Source organism: Pholis gunnellus (assembly GCF_910591455.1).
Source record: "Pholis gunnellus genome assembly, chromosome: 20".
NCBI lineage: Eukaryota > Metazoa > Chordata > Actinopteri > Perciformes > Pholidae > Pholis > Pholis gunnellus.
Window position 1 is genome coordinate 19,559,187 of NC_136547.1, and position 13,757 is coordinate 19,572,943.

The 13,757-nt window shown below is 48.0% G+C and overlaps 1 protein-coding gene across 1 annotated transcript in view; it reads right to left on the minus strand.

Moving 5' to 3' along the window:
* Nucleotides 1-13,757, minus strand: part of mmp16a (matrix metallopeptidase 16a (membrane-inserted)) — a 53,716-nt gene that overhangs the window by 19,132 nt on the left and 20,827 nt on the right. Inside the window, exon 5 of the mRNA XM_079181592.1 lies at nucleotides 1,627-1,788. Within this exon, the coding sequence (XP_079037718.1) occupies nucleotides 1,627-1,788 (162 nt within the window). The remainder of the gene's footprint in view (nucleotides 1-1,626; nucleotides 1,789-13,757) is intronic.

Here is a 13,757-nt window from a genome sequence, read left to right on the forward strand (position 1 = left end):
CGCCGGTCCACACGAGGCCGAATTAAATCCCCTGAAAAAGATCCCAGATTAGTGGAGCCGAAGCACTCCGCTGTGATTAGGGTCGACCGCGGTTACTGGAGATAGCGAGAGGCGATCTGATCGCCACGAGGCTGCGCCGTGGCTAACGGTGTGATGGAACCTTTGAGTTTTTTCTGTAAGCAATACAGTTAAAGTTTTGTGACTAAACATTTATAAAATAGTGTGATTTTTTTTAAATTAAAAAACAGAAAAAAGCCGTTTGATGGCAATGACTCCTCTTTTTAAATAAACGCTCCATTTTAAAGGTCTGTGCTGAGACATCACAGCGTCGTGTGACCTCGTCTCCTTTAATATCACAATCCAGATCGTATCCGACCAGAACTCGGGCTGTACCGAACAGTTTGAAGCTTCATCCATAACGTTGACGTGTTACATCCAGGCTGTTAATTATTCATAAGTACTTATTATGGGGTTATAATAGAGAATATGAGGAATAACTGCAACCAGCAGCCTTTCTTTGTCTACAACGACCTCAGCGCTAAGGTGAGACACAGAAAGAGTTCAGCTAGATGTGTGAGAGTGAAATGATCCTCCATAAAAAGCTCAACCTACTTTTCTTCCCACAATGCACTGGGGGATCCTGCCTGGCTCCCACTGACTGTTAATCAAAAAAGTCCTAAATTCAACATTTCCTTCCCATTTCCACGACTACACCACTCTGTGCATCTTCTTCTAAATCATCTAAACGCTGCAGCTCTCCCGCCATCGTCCCTGTTTAGCCTCCGCAGCGCTGTCGCCCGCGAGGAAGAAAAAAGGAGGCGGACGGCTGCTGGAAGAAGAAAAAAGGAGACGGAGAGGAGCTTCCATCGCTCGTCCTGCCCTTCAACCCGTCGGTACGACGGCGAGGACGAGGGAGAGGCCTCAGCGGAGAGGAGTTAAACGCGAGTAGGGATGAAGAGAGATCTGATCGCTCGCCCGGGTCTGTCACTCCCGGAGGGACGTGCCCTGACCATGTAAGCAGATGGCAGGTTCTTTTGTGTGTGTGTGTGTGTGTGTGTGTGTGTGTGTGTGTGTGCAGCCATTCATGTGACAGACCGGAGTCATCTCAGTGGAGTGTGACTGGTTTACAGCCTCGACAGCTGTACGGGGACAATACTGTCACATCCCACCAAGTTGTTTTTGAACTCGGATGTCAAACTGAGGTTGAGACGACGACAAAAAACAAATTCCTAGAAATCACGTTAAAGAGAGCACGTGTCTAGATTGAGGCCTGATTGTACCACTAATTCAACTCTGAGAGCGTAAAAAGAAATGAAGACGAGACTGATGCTTACATAAATCTATTACCGTCACATTCGATTTTCACACTTCTAACACACCCGCCCCAGAGCGACATCAGCTTTACGAGTCGACAAAGCGCCGCAATCAGCGTCTGCCCGACTCCGGATGTGTGCCGGTGAGGAATGTGTCGGCGCTCTGGCGATGAAGCGCTCCTCGCCTACGGTGATCTCAGATCTGTGCTTTAGAATAAAACTCTAGAATGAAACTCCAATGAATTAATAACACTTAATTAAAAGTGGACCGGTAGTTACTCTGTGCATCTCTACGAGGCTGAGGAGGATTTACCGTAAATCTTCTGGATGCCCAGCAGGTCGTCCATGGGCAGTTTGAAGTTGTCGGTGTCCATGTACTGGTAGAAAGGAGCCATGATGGCCGTGGGGTCGTTGGAGTGCTCCAGGCCCAGCGCGTGGCCGAGCTCGTGGACCGCCACCAGGAACAAATCGTTACCTGGAGAAAGAAAGAAAGGAGTGAGGAGGGGACAGAAGTCTCTGAGTGCGGATCATAAACAGTAAAATTCGTTGGTAGTATTTCACATCGCTCACAAGCTGCACCTGCTCTGGTTGAGCATCGGCAAATGTGTTTCCTTTCAAAATAAAAGCCAAGTGTTTGCACCGGCTGATTTAAATAAACCGCCTTCAGGAGAAAAGCTCAGGGTTAGATCACGGTTAGACAATAAAGTAGTCCTCACAGCAATACGTATCCAAACACGTGTGTGTGTGTGTGTGAGCATAGATAACCCACTACTTATGAACCTCATGAGTGGATTATGTAGCGAGCCACAGCCACTGATGGGACATATTACACAGGCCGTACACATGCACACATTCATGTACACACACACACACACACACACACACACTCACATAGCACAGAAAGCACTCTGTAATTAGTCCACAGCTGTGGTGAGCCAATGACCACACTGGGTTGACCTTTTGACTCCGACAGCCCGACCCAATCCCTACTGCATTGGGTTTTGGGTATTTGGGATTTAGAGCCGCCCCTCTCCGTGCCCCCATTCAAATTCTTCAACTTAACGTCACCGGCGGACCAAACCCACAACAGAACCCACTCCCCTCCGCTCTGATGTTACGCCAACACGTCGAGTCCGACCCGTGAAGAAACTCATCGTCATTGTTGGGGAAACTCGCGGGTCCACAATTAGGGTCAGACTGCTGCGCCTCATGTATGATTCATGATCGAACGCCGGCTGTCTGTGGGAAGCTATTAATGGGATTCCAAGGAGACTTGGATCTAATGCCTGAAAACTAGATTGACTTCAAAGGAGACCCTCTTCCACCCTTGAATGTCACGGCAAAGCTGCGATATAACGGGGTTTAAAACCACATATTTAAAGACGATAAACTTTGGTTATAAAGTGGAGCTTTTTTTTTCCGATGGGAATTTGACCCGATCTCTGTTTCAAGGTTGTCCGTCCGCTGCCATCTCTCCTCCGTTTCTACCTTTCTACCTCTCTCTCTCTCTTTCTCTTATCACACCGAGAGACTCGACAGGAATGAAAAAAGAGCATCACTTATTCATTGCATTCCCTACTAAAGTGAGGCACTTATCTGCTGCAAATCTGTCACATGAATAACGCATCAGCAGATACAGACGGGGATTCGGATCACTCCTCAGCCCGTACGGCACGACGCTTAGGGACGCACACGGGCTCAGACCGCCACGGAGAACCGGACCTATCGGAACCTCGCGGAGAATATTTGACTGTATAAATGTCAGCGCGTGTTAGTAAAGGTTGATGTAAAGGCCCCGGGACAGACAAACTGCATTAATATCCAGGGTTTTGATGAAAAAGCCAAATTCTCTTCCAATGAAAACACGGCTCGTAAAAAAGTGCAGAAACCGAGGCGCAGTCTGTGCAAAGCGGGCGATATTGTGTCTGGAGAAAAAGGAGTTTATAGCAAATAAAAGAGAGGCGCAGAAGAGAAGGGAGGTAAAGAGGGGAGAGGAGCGGCCCGGTGAGTTAGGAGTCACCGCTCTGCAGCCGGAGACCCGTCGCTCTGCTTGTGAGCAGTGAAGCAATCAGAATATCTTTGTGGCACGGAGGCTCGTGCAATCATTGTACCAACATGTGACCGTGGGTCTGTGGCAACCGGTGGGCCGATGTAACGCTGGTGCAACAACTTGTCAACACATTGAAATGTGCAGAAGTGACCATCATGCACTGTACAACTCTGTACACTGTACACGGCATCACAGTGAGCTTATCGTACCACTGTGTTATACAGTATAATACTGTAAATGCTGAGACTGAATGGGACTGCCATGGTATTTAATGTAGAATTGATATATGATAAAGGTTGTTTATTTTAAGACAAGTGCAGCACAAGTAGAGGAGAGTTTTGCAAGTCGGATCAAAGGGAAGGAGCGTCTTCCATCTCCGTCTCGTTCTGTCCCTCACGCCTCTCTTCCTCCCGGGGACGTTTGAGGTCAGTGTCGTCACTTTGTTTTGGTTGCTTATGTAAGTCACGCTGTGATAGACGGGGACATCCTGTGGCCCCCGGGGGCCACAAACAAAGCCGAGGAGGTCTGCGCTGCCTGGCTAATTATCAGCTGGACGTTACATACGGAGCAGAGAGAGAGAGAGAGAGAGAGAGAGGACGAGGCAGACAGCAGAGGACGAGAGGTAAATGTGAGTGGGATGGTGGAAATAAGCAAGAGAAAAGAGTAGATAAAGAGTAGATAAATACAGGAATTAAAAAGGTGAGGTAGACTGAGGAGAAAGGGTGTTTGGATTGATAACTGCAGGAAGAGAAGTAAGTGTGTGTGTGTGTGTGTGTGTGTGTGTGTGTGGGGGGGGGGGGGACAACAGGATGATAAATAGAAGGGGAAAAACTGAGGCGAGGGAAAGCGATAAGGCTCGGGACTATTTGTTACGTTGCGATGCGTTCTAATGTTCCTGCAACAACAAACGATGGTGGTGATGAATTACGGAACCGTGACCTTTGACCTCGGCATTTGTAACATCACCCCTGTGCTTGTCAGCGGCCGTATCTCAGCCCCCAAACACAAATAACGTAAGAAAATAGAGCGAGCGGGCTTCAGCGGCGGGATACGGCTGAAGAAGACAATACCAGGAGACGGAATACATTACAGAGCTGTGTGATAACCCACCGAGGGCAGCTGAGTGTTTTAGTTTGTGATTCCTCATTCTCATCTGTGACCTTCACTGGTTTGGTCAAGAATGCTTCCAGCAGCTACTGAAATCATAAAAAGCTACATTTGATGTAAAGACTCCCGTGTTTGTTCATGTTCAGTGGGCAGCGACCACAGCGGCTTCTCGCTGACTCTCTCCTCGGGGCGGGTCAAAGTTGCTGCTAACGAGATAATGTAGTCAAGAAGGGAAGATGAAGTGGAAGGCGGAGGAGGAGAGTCGCTGGAGATTTAGGATCAGCCGTACCTCTCTTTGTCTCTCCCCACAGGGTTGCAGTAAAGTAAACAGAGGTTGTGATTAGAAACCTTCTACCTGCTCCTTTCTCCACAATTTACCGACTCCCTGCGCATCTGCCGGGCTGGGGGGGGGGGTGACGCGGGAATACAGACATAAACACACAGAGACAAACGCACACCGGCCCGCAAATCAGATACGGGGCCCTGGACACCGCTGTTCAATTGCAATAATAGCTCAGGCTGTCAGTGCAAAGGCCTCTGGGGGCCTGTAACCCTCTCCGCTGCTTACCGTTTAACTAAGCGGCCTGCGGTCCGCTCAATAAACGGCGTCCGACGTCAGCCTGAGAGTGCGGGGGGGCTGTGTGCTTGTTGGATTCTCTCTCCTTCGAACCCTTTACGCACGTTTCCCCCGTCAGCTCGATGGACGTTCGTTATGTCATTTCTTTCAAAAATGCTTCTGGAAAAAACCCACCGACCTCCGGCCACGCCAACGCCGTGTCAACACTGTGAACTAGCGAAAAGCCCGCTAACAAAGCTAACGACCTCCGACTGCACAGGCGGGGAAAGCCCCGCCAGAGGCTAACCGTTTCTCACTCCTCCACCGTTTCTTTGGAAAAAAACAAAGCCGGGACTGTTATCTCGCTGCTGCTGTTGAAGTCCAAGCGAGCATATAAGCACTCTGTTTGTCCCCCGAGGACCTCAGATGTTTCCCATTGTTCAGCTCCTACAACTGACTCTGCACTTTCAGTAATGATCTTAGAAAAAAGAAATTGCGCTGCGAGGTGAAGTGAACGCAAAAAGGGGTTAAAAGAACCCGTTCTGGGCGGTAGGGCCGCGGATCCAAACCGTTTCATACCGGTGTTCCCCCCCAAAGCCTTCCACACCACCGCCATGTTCACAATGTATTTAACACGACTCATGATATAAAAGCAGATGATGTTTCCATACATTGTTTGTTGTCATGCCCTGTCAGTCACAACATGCAGTCTAGTGTTGTGCAGCGTGGTCAGGAATCACTGATGTAGGCTCAGATATCTCACTATAGCCTCCATGCTGCACACATTTCATGAGTCTGTGCTGTACGCAGAGGAAACGATCTTTATCAACAGTGGTGTTAAAGTGATGTTCATGCAGAATGTCGTGCAGAGGGAGGGGATCCAGAAAAGGCTGAAAGACACTGGCTGAGGGTTCAACAGTGGAGAGCAGGAACAGGAAGGAAATCAGCGGTTATGCACTAGCGGAGGTGGAGTTCACAATGCTGCAGTGACCCTGGATGCTGTTTCTCTCTGAGCCATCAGAACAGCCTCCACCCTGCAGGAAGCTGGAGAGCCGTGTGGAGTGTGGAGGGAAAAAGCGGGAGTCCAGAGAGGCGGCATTGAGAGCATCGGCCGCTCACGAGTGCCGCGCTCTACTGACAAGCTGCCAGTGAATCTCAGGCCCAAGTGGTGCAGTCAGTGCCTGGCTCAGAGGGCCCCGGGCACACAGAGCTCCTCTGCTGGCTGTCAAAACAGAGCTGTGTGCCTGACTTGACAGAGCGACCATTTGTGCAAAAAAAATTGCAGCCAAAAGTACAATGGCTGCATTCTGCTCGCTACACACACACACACACACACACACACACACACACACACACACACACACACACACACACACACACACACACACACACACACACACACACACACACACACACACACACACACACCACGAGTATAAACACCAAAGGTTTTTTCACGTGAAATTCCAGGAACCGAGTTGGAGTGAAAGGTTTGCTGCGAGCACAGTTTGAGACTAAAGCATCATTGGTAGACGGTGTATCTGGTTAATATATCTATATCATAGGGAGATATCAGACGAGATGTCGCAATATGCCCATAAGTGTTGTCTTTTCCTGGTGTTAACGCTGTCTCGTATGTTCAGAGACCGTGGCATTTATTAAAAGCGACGATGTGAAGCGTACCCACTCACATCTGAAAGAATAAACCTCGGAGCTCAATCCGATCAGAATCCTGATGCATGAATCCACCGTTCAACAACGCTGTAAACAGAGAGGACCAGAGCTGAAACAAGCGGTTTAATAACCACACATCAAGTCCACGAACACAAATATCTCTTTATTTTAAGAGCTTTCTGTTAACTTGCGCTGTTGGATCTATTACACTCAGAGAACAGAACCCCGGCTGATGGGAGCAACATGTGTAAACTGGAGTAATTATGTATTTACAGAGACTGCCAGAGACTCAAATCTGTGTGTGGAATGTTGCCAGGGATCCAAATGTTGTCCGTTTCTGTGGACTCGAGGAGAATAAACCAGCCGAAAAGAGGGGGAGGGGGGGCAGGCAAGGAAAGGACATCCTTTATTCTTGTCATGTTTATCTCTGTGCAGCACCTGTGAGCGAGACGGGGATGTGTGCACACTTTCGTTGTGATCGTTAATCATTAATAATGCATTCAGCAAGCAATGCTTCGCACACACTTCTGCAGCTGTGTCTGTGGACGCAGCAGCGTTACGACGCCGCAGAACGGCCGGAGGAAACTTCTCAACGCTCACCGCTCCTCCACAAGCTGCCCAACTGAAAATGCTCTGCTGATGCTTACTGCAGATTTGAAGTGTGGAAGTCACAATACAAATACAGAAAAGTCAAAAAACACGAGTTAAAAAGGAAGCGCTGAAAGAAGTTTTCGGTGCGTTTCGACTGATTCCAGCTGAAACGTTGACTTCTTGCGCCGCTCAACACGTCCGTTCATCCCTCACACTGCTGACAATTCAACCACTTTCACTGCTTACCAATAAGTGGACGTTTTAAGTGCGTTTATCTCGTTGTCTCTTTGACCAACAACGACAAGAGAAAAAGTTGCTCCCAGAACATTCACAGCTCAGACACAATTTACTCTCAACCTTCAGCTGAAGCCGTTATCTCTCTGCTGCTGCTCTTGAACTGGCAGCAATTTCCTCCATGACTCCCACTTCCAGCTGAGCCCGTCACCGAAGCTTCGGATTGAGATTTTTGAACTTTCACAGGATATTCAACTCTCACACGTCAAGTGACGCTTGGACTTCGCTCAGTTCTTACACTTTAACTGAACCTTCTGTCGGCGCCGTCGTCTCAGCCTTCTCCACTTCTTTCAGGTTTTCGTATTTCAACTTGTCACTTTGACAAAAAAACGTCAACTTCTGTCATTTCCGTAGTTTAACTGTTCCAACTGCAGCACTTTCTTCACCAAAGGGAAGCCTTTTCAAGCTTTTTGTGGAGCAAAAGAAAATGATCAAAAGCAGCATCGTCGGGTGAGAACTACTGATCTCATATTTACAGAGACGTGTTTGTGGATGTGTCTAATTTACAGGTTTTGAGCGACTGCCTTTAAAGATTGAAACAGTAACAGAGGGGGAGGTTTTATGGAAGCATGAGCATCCTTTCTCTTCCCCTAAAAGCTTTGATAAAAACATGGCTTATTCGTCCTGTCGATACAAAAACAGATGACGGAAGGCCCCATCGTTCCTTTAGGATAAAACTGTGCGTCCTCCGAATGAGGCGGGGCTGTTTACACTTTCTGTTTGCTAAGGATTATGGGTACGAGGTTATGAAAGCATCTGACTGACTGGTGGGAGGGCGAGCCTCCCAAGGTGCGCGAAATGTGTGCGTGCGAGTGCTTCCGAAGAGTGTGTGTGTGTGTGTGTGTGTGTGTGCGTGGAGGCGGAAGAGAGTACCGCTGCCCACGTGGAGGTTGGTGCTGCTGTCAGTAGGCGGCCGTCTATTTCTAGTGGCAGCCTGGTGGGCAGCAGCGCGCGGTGATATCGCCGCTTTTCTTTCTCTTTGTGAAAGCAATCATCTGAATCCCTCACCGCTCTGGAAAAGCGACATTCGTGGCAAGAAAATCAAACCAAACGCGGAGCGTAACCACCAAAGATACCTACGACACGATAGAGACGCTGCATCTGGCAAATTCATTCGTACATAGATGATCAAGACACTTATACAATTACTGTCGCAGCTATTAGGACCCCAAATTTAAAACTACATTTCCCATAAACTCTGTGGCTTTCTGCCATAAGACACTTTCTGCACGTCTCCCCTCCCTTATTACTGGCAGCTGTGGCTTTAGTAAAGAGCTCACACGCTGGAATATGTGTTCCCTCTACGGGTCTTTAACTCAAGTCACCACCTGCCAGCGGTCTCTGTTCACTATGTGAACGTTATTTGTCTGTTTCTCAGAATATTATTCATATATTTAGTTGGCAGCATCCTTTCCATCCCTGAATAGTGCGCGCACTCGTCCCGTCACCTCCAACCAATCACAGGCCAGGACAGGACTGCTGCTCCTTGAACCTACTGAGCTCTGTGTGTGTTATCATATCTCACACACACACACACACACACAACACAGATTTATATATATATAATTATACTGACCTTTTAAATTGCACTGGATCATATCGTAGTGGTTCATCATGTAATGTCAACTGTCAAACGGCACCCTTGAGACAAACTGCCAGCAAGGTGGTGAGTTCTTCTAGCACCCTTGAAGTGTGTGTGTGTGTGTGTGTGTGTGTGTGTGTGTGTGTGTGTTGCTGTCTTCTACTTACAGTAACCCGACCATCAATACTGTTCCTAATGCCCAAATGTAGCCATGCTGGATGTCCTCAGGACCCTCTCACACACACGCACGCACGCACGCACGCACGCACGCTTCCTGTAAATGATAAAGATCTGCTCCGGTGGTAAGAAAAAGCTTCTGATTCTTCCCGTTTATTTCCTGTGAGCGATGGAGCGAGGCGGTGGGGGAGATATGGGGGAGAGAGATAGACAGAGGGGGAGATGGAAGATCTTTGAAGAACATGTGCTGCGTGATGACGGGAGGTTTCCTGAAAAGCTCCAACAACCTTGAAAGAACGAGGAATTGTTTTACTTTTCTCGGTCACCGTTCGATTGAGACAGAGCGGGGGAGAGAAAAACTACAAAGATTAGATATATATGACATCATGGAAACAATTACCTCATCTAATTTAAAAAGACAAAGGAGGCAAATCCTGCTCTATGCAGATGAGACGCTTCTTTTTCAGACCTTTGACGTATAATTTAACGTAGCTGGGAATCAAACGATGTATCAGGATTTCAATTTAAATCAAAATTCTACTCAAAATCAGGCTAAAACATGCAGGTTCACCGAAACAACCGGTTCAGCTCAGACTCCAGCGTGAGCACCAGAATGAAAGTCACTTTAATAAACGCTTTGCAGAGCATCAGATAAAGGTTATTGTGTGAAGTGAACAGTATATTCGTCAGGTCCACAGTGCAGCTCTCACTTAGACAATATGTTCAAAGATCAGGAGCCACGTCACAAACACTTAACTTCTTCAAACTTTGTCAAACCAAAATGTTGAGAAATATACGCCGTCATTTCAACGACGCTGGGTGTTGAATAAGTTGCTGCGAGCAGGAAATATCATCAAGCAAATCAAGCAAATAAAGTTTCTTCTTTTCTTTCTTTTGCTTTTCAGCAGATAAACAGTCACCAGCATATCTGAGTCACTTTTGTTATTATTCCATTTTTTTTTGTCAGTTTCTTTTGTGGTCATTATTATTTCACCAGCTTTAACCGAGCCCACTGAACCTAATGGAGAGCGCGAGTGCGAAAGTGACAAGGGAGGAACCAAAGAAGAAGAAGAGTCCTCCTCCTCCTCCTCCTCGTCACCCAGTAGGAGCAGCAACCCAAAAATAAACCTGCAAGGACGCCACATGCTCCTCAACGTCTCTGAACTCCTCCTCTCTCTTCATCTCTTCTTCTGTGTTTTTTTTACTGCTGCTCCACGTGAACGACGACCTGCGCCGTCGCCCTGCTAGGAAGCGGGAGATTGATCCCTTTCCTATTATCTGCTGGTTAGAAAACACCCAAAAACAACGGCCGCTTTGAACGTACAATCAAGCTACGGGATTGGACGTCCGACGACAAAGCGTTCTGCCAAATCGATGCCGGGGAGCCGAGCTTTCTCCCCCGTAACCATCAATCAACCGGCTGATCGATGTGGAGCCCGTCTCGACGTCCCCTCCTCTCGGCCAATCGGCACTCTTGTTATCGAGTGCCCCCCCCCCCCCCCCCGGTTGTCTAATCCCAATACCGTCGGGTCGTATTTTTCCTCCTGGTGTCCGCGTGTTTTTCTAACCTCTTTGGCTCGTTTTTTGGGGGGCGAGGGTGAGAAAATAATAAAGGAATCTCTCATTTCCTGTGGGCGGGTCCAGCTCGCACGCTGCGTTATGTTACATAGTTTTCAGCGATATGACCGGAGGCCCTTGAAGGCATACCAGGCCTTATAAGTCACCCTCGGGGTGAGACCGGGTGTTTGCTTACAGTCATGGTATGCAGCAGCGGCAGCGACTCTTTTCTGGGGGCCAAGCTGTTCTTTTTTCCACCAAAAAAAAATGTTGTTATCCAATCAGCCTCAGTGTGACTGAAAGTCAAAATGGAATCTGTCTCATCTATAAGCTTGCGTGCATCGCTTTGATTTGTGCACAAAGGGAAACACGGCGGCCTCAGCCCACAGAGATGACCTTGTGATAAAGCACGGATGAGCGTCTGCTTGTTCGCCTTTTTATTTTTAAATACATTTTTACAAACGCCTCCTGCAGAACGCGCTCGCCTTTCAAAAGTGGTCGTGGCACGTCGAGCTCCGATGAAAAGATAATCTAATCATCTCAATCCCTCCGCCACCCTCTCCTTTCTGCTCTCGAGCGCTCTGCATCCTGATTTTAACCTTTGTTGAAACATGTTTTCAGGATGTTTGGATGTTCCCCCTCCACCACCCTTCTATCCATCTATCCCTCCGTCTAGTGATCCGTTCGTGGCTATTCATCAAGCAGTCTAGGAATGAGAGGCCGCTCCAGGAGCTCCAGGACACACTCCTCTCTGTTTCCCTCTCAATGGAGGACGTTGGCTTATAACCCCCCCCCCCCCCCCCCCAGCGCACTCCTTGCCCCCCCGTTGTCTCTCCCTTTGCGTCATCCTGGTTAAAATAGGCACGCAGCTATCGTTGTGCAATCCTTAACGCAATAACGTGGGAAATCTCACAGTGTGAAATGAGAGAGAGAGAGGGAGGGGGGGGGAGCCCCCGTCAGTCAATGTGGTTCTTGTTAGTGTTTGACTTTGTCTGTTTTCGACAGCTCACAGAGAAAAAGGGGAATACTGAGACTGAAAGACATGGAGCCGATCAGTCCGAGGCTCCAGCAGGTTTGAGGATTACGTGACTGTGTTTTTATCCAGCGCCAGCGTTGGATACGCAAACACTTCACAAATCACCCGGGACTGTTGCTCAATGGCGTAAAGATCAACAAGAACGTTGATCTTTCGTCAAAGTGCATCTTCACACTTGCCAGCGTTCCAGGATGTAGATCTCTCGGTTTGACTTCTTTTTGTCAATTGGAGATGTGTTTCCACATCGTTAGCGAGACCGATCGGAGTGCGATCGCGATGGAATAAAAACCTGCAAACAAATTTCCTCGAGCCAAAAAGTGCTTTTCTGAGCCACCGCTGGAAACGTTTGTTCATCTGAATATTGCTTAAACAAATCCTTTTACCTCGACTGCAAGCTCCGTTGTTAAAGCAGCACCAGAGGCTGACGCGCACTTTGTAGAGCACGAGAGAGCGGAGGGAGGGGAAGAGGGAGCGAACGGGTAAATCCGTCAGTTGGTCTTCATAGAAAAAGGATTTCTCCCCAAAAACCCCTCTGTGTCGAACACGCTCGGTGCTCTGAACTCTTCTTCTGGGGCTGCAAATAAAGCGGCTCTGATCGGGGCTTTGCTCGCTTCCGGTAAGGAATCAACATTTTTGCAAGAACAAAAATGCTAATGCTAACGCGGGCATCCCATCACTTTCACATCACTTTCTCTTCTCAATGATAAAAGCATCAAACACACAGAAAGCAGCCGCTGCACACACTGTGTATCCAAGTCTCTCTTAGAGCTCCATTAGCTAATCCCAATAAGAACCTCGTTCTGCTGTGTGTGCTAAAAGTTTGGAGTAATCCTCTTTCCCCAGATGCCTGAGTTGCAGCGTGAGCGAAGGTGCATATACACGTGTGTGTGTGTGTGTGTGTGTGTGTGTGTGCGTGTGTGTGTGTGTGTGTGAGCACATAAACACTGTTGGAGTGTGTTTATCGCCATGCAGACAGGGATTAATCCTCCAGTGTGCATCAGCGACGTCATCATCCAAAACAACAACAACAACAACATCGACGGTGCGATGCTGTCAACGGTAGCCGGGACGACTGATCCTTCTCGACAACGGCGCAACGGGGGATTAGGCTGTGACAGTTTACTGGACGGGAGCTCATCTCCTGTGTGTGTGTGTGTGTGTGTGTGTGTGTGCGTCAGCATGTGTGTAGTTGGGAACTATTAAAAAACACAAATAAAAGGAGGGAGAGATGAGAAGGAGGATAGAAAAGGCAGACAAACGGACATCATGTGCTGCTCTGAGCTAAAATTACATCATCCCCAGCTGTTCCCTGCCTACGTGGGTACCAGGAGGAGAGAGGAGATGGATTACAAATCCTTGAAGCTAGGCTGCATTGGAAATATATGGAATTATCTACCTCTGCTGGCGGGAGATTTTGAGACAGTGACCTCGTTAAAATGAACATCTACATGCTTGTTTTCATTAAAATAATGGAAACAACGCGGCCGCGCAAAGCAGCCGCCTGCTTTTCCTCAAACGTCGGTGTGTTTTGGGTCTGAATGCGTTCCGATCCACTCGCTGCAGCAGGTGATGTCGTGCATCATATTTTAATGTTGGCCGGTCAGAGACCCTTCTGATGGAATTGCTGCAGTTTATTTGATTTGATTACTGCGATGATGACATATCGTATGCAAAAGACATATTTGCAGAGCAGTAAACCGAAGCAATCATTTTTGATTGGCCGCCGTTTATGCACGTTGGACTTTATTACCGTTTTGTTCCATGTCGGGTTTTTAATCTATAAATATGATTCAGATTTATATAATGATGTTTAACGCTGC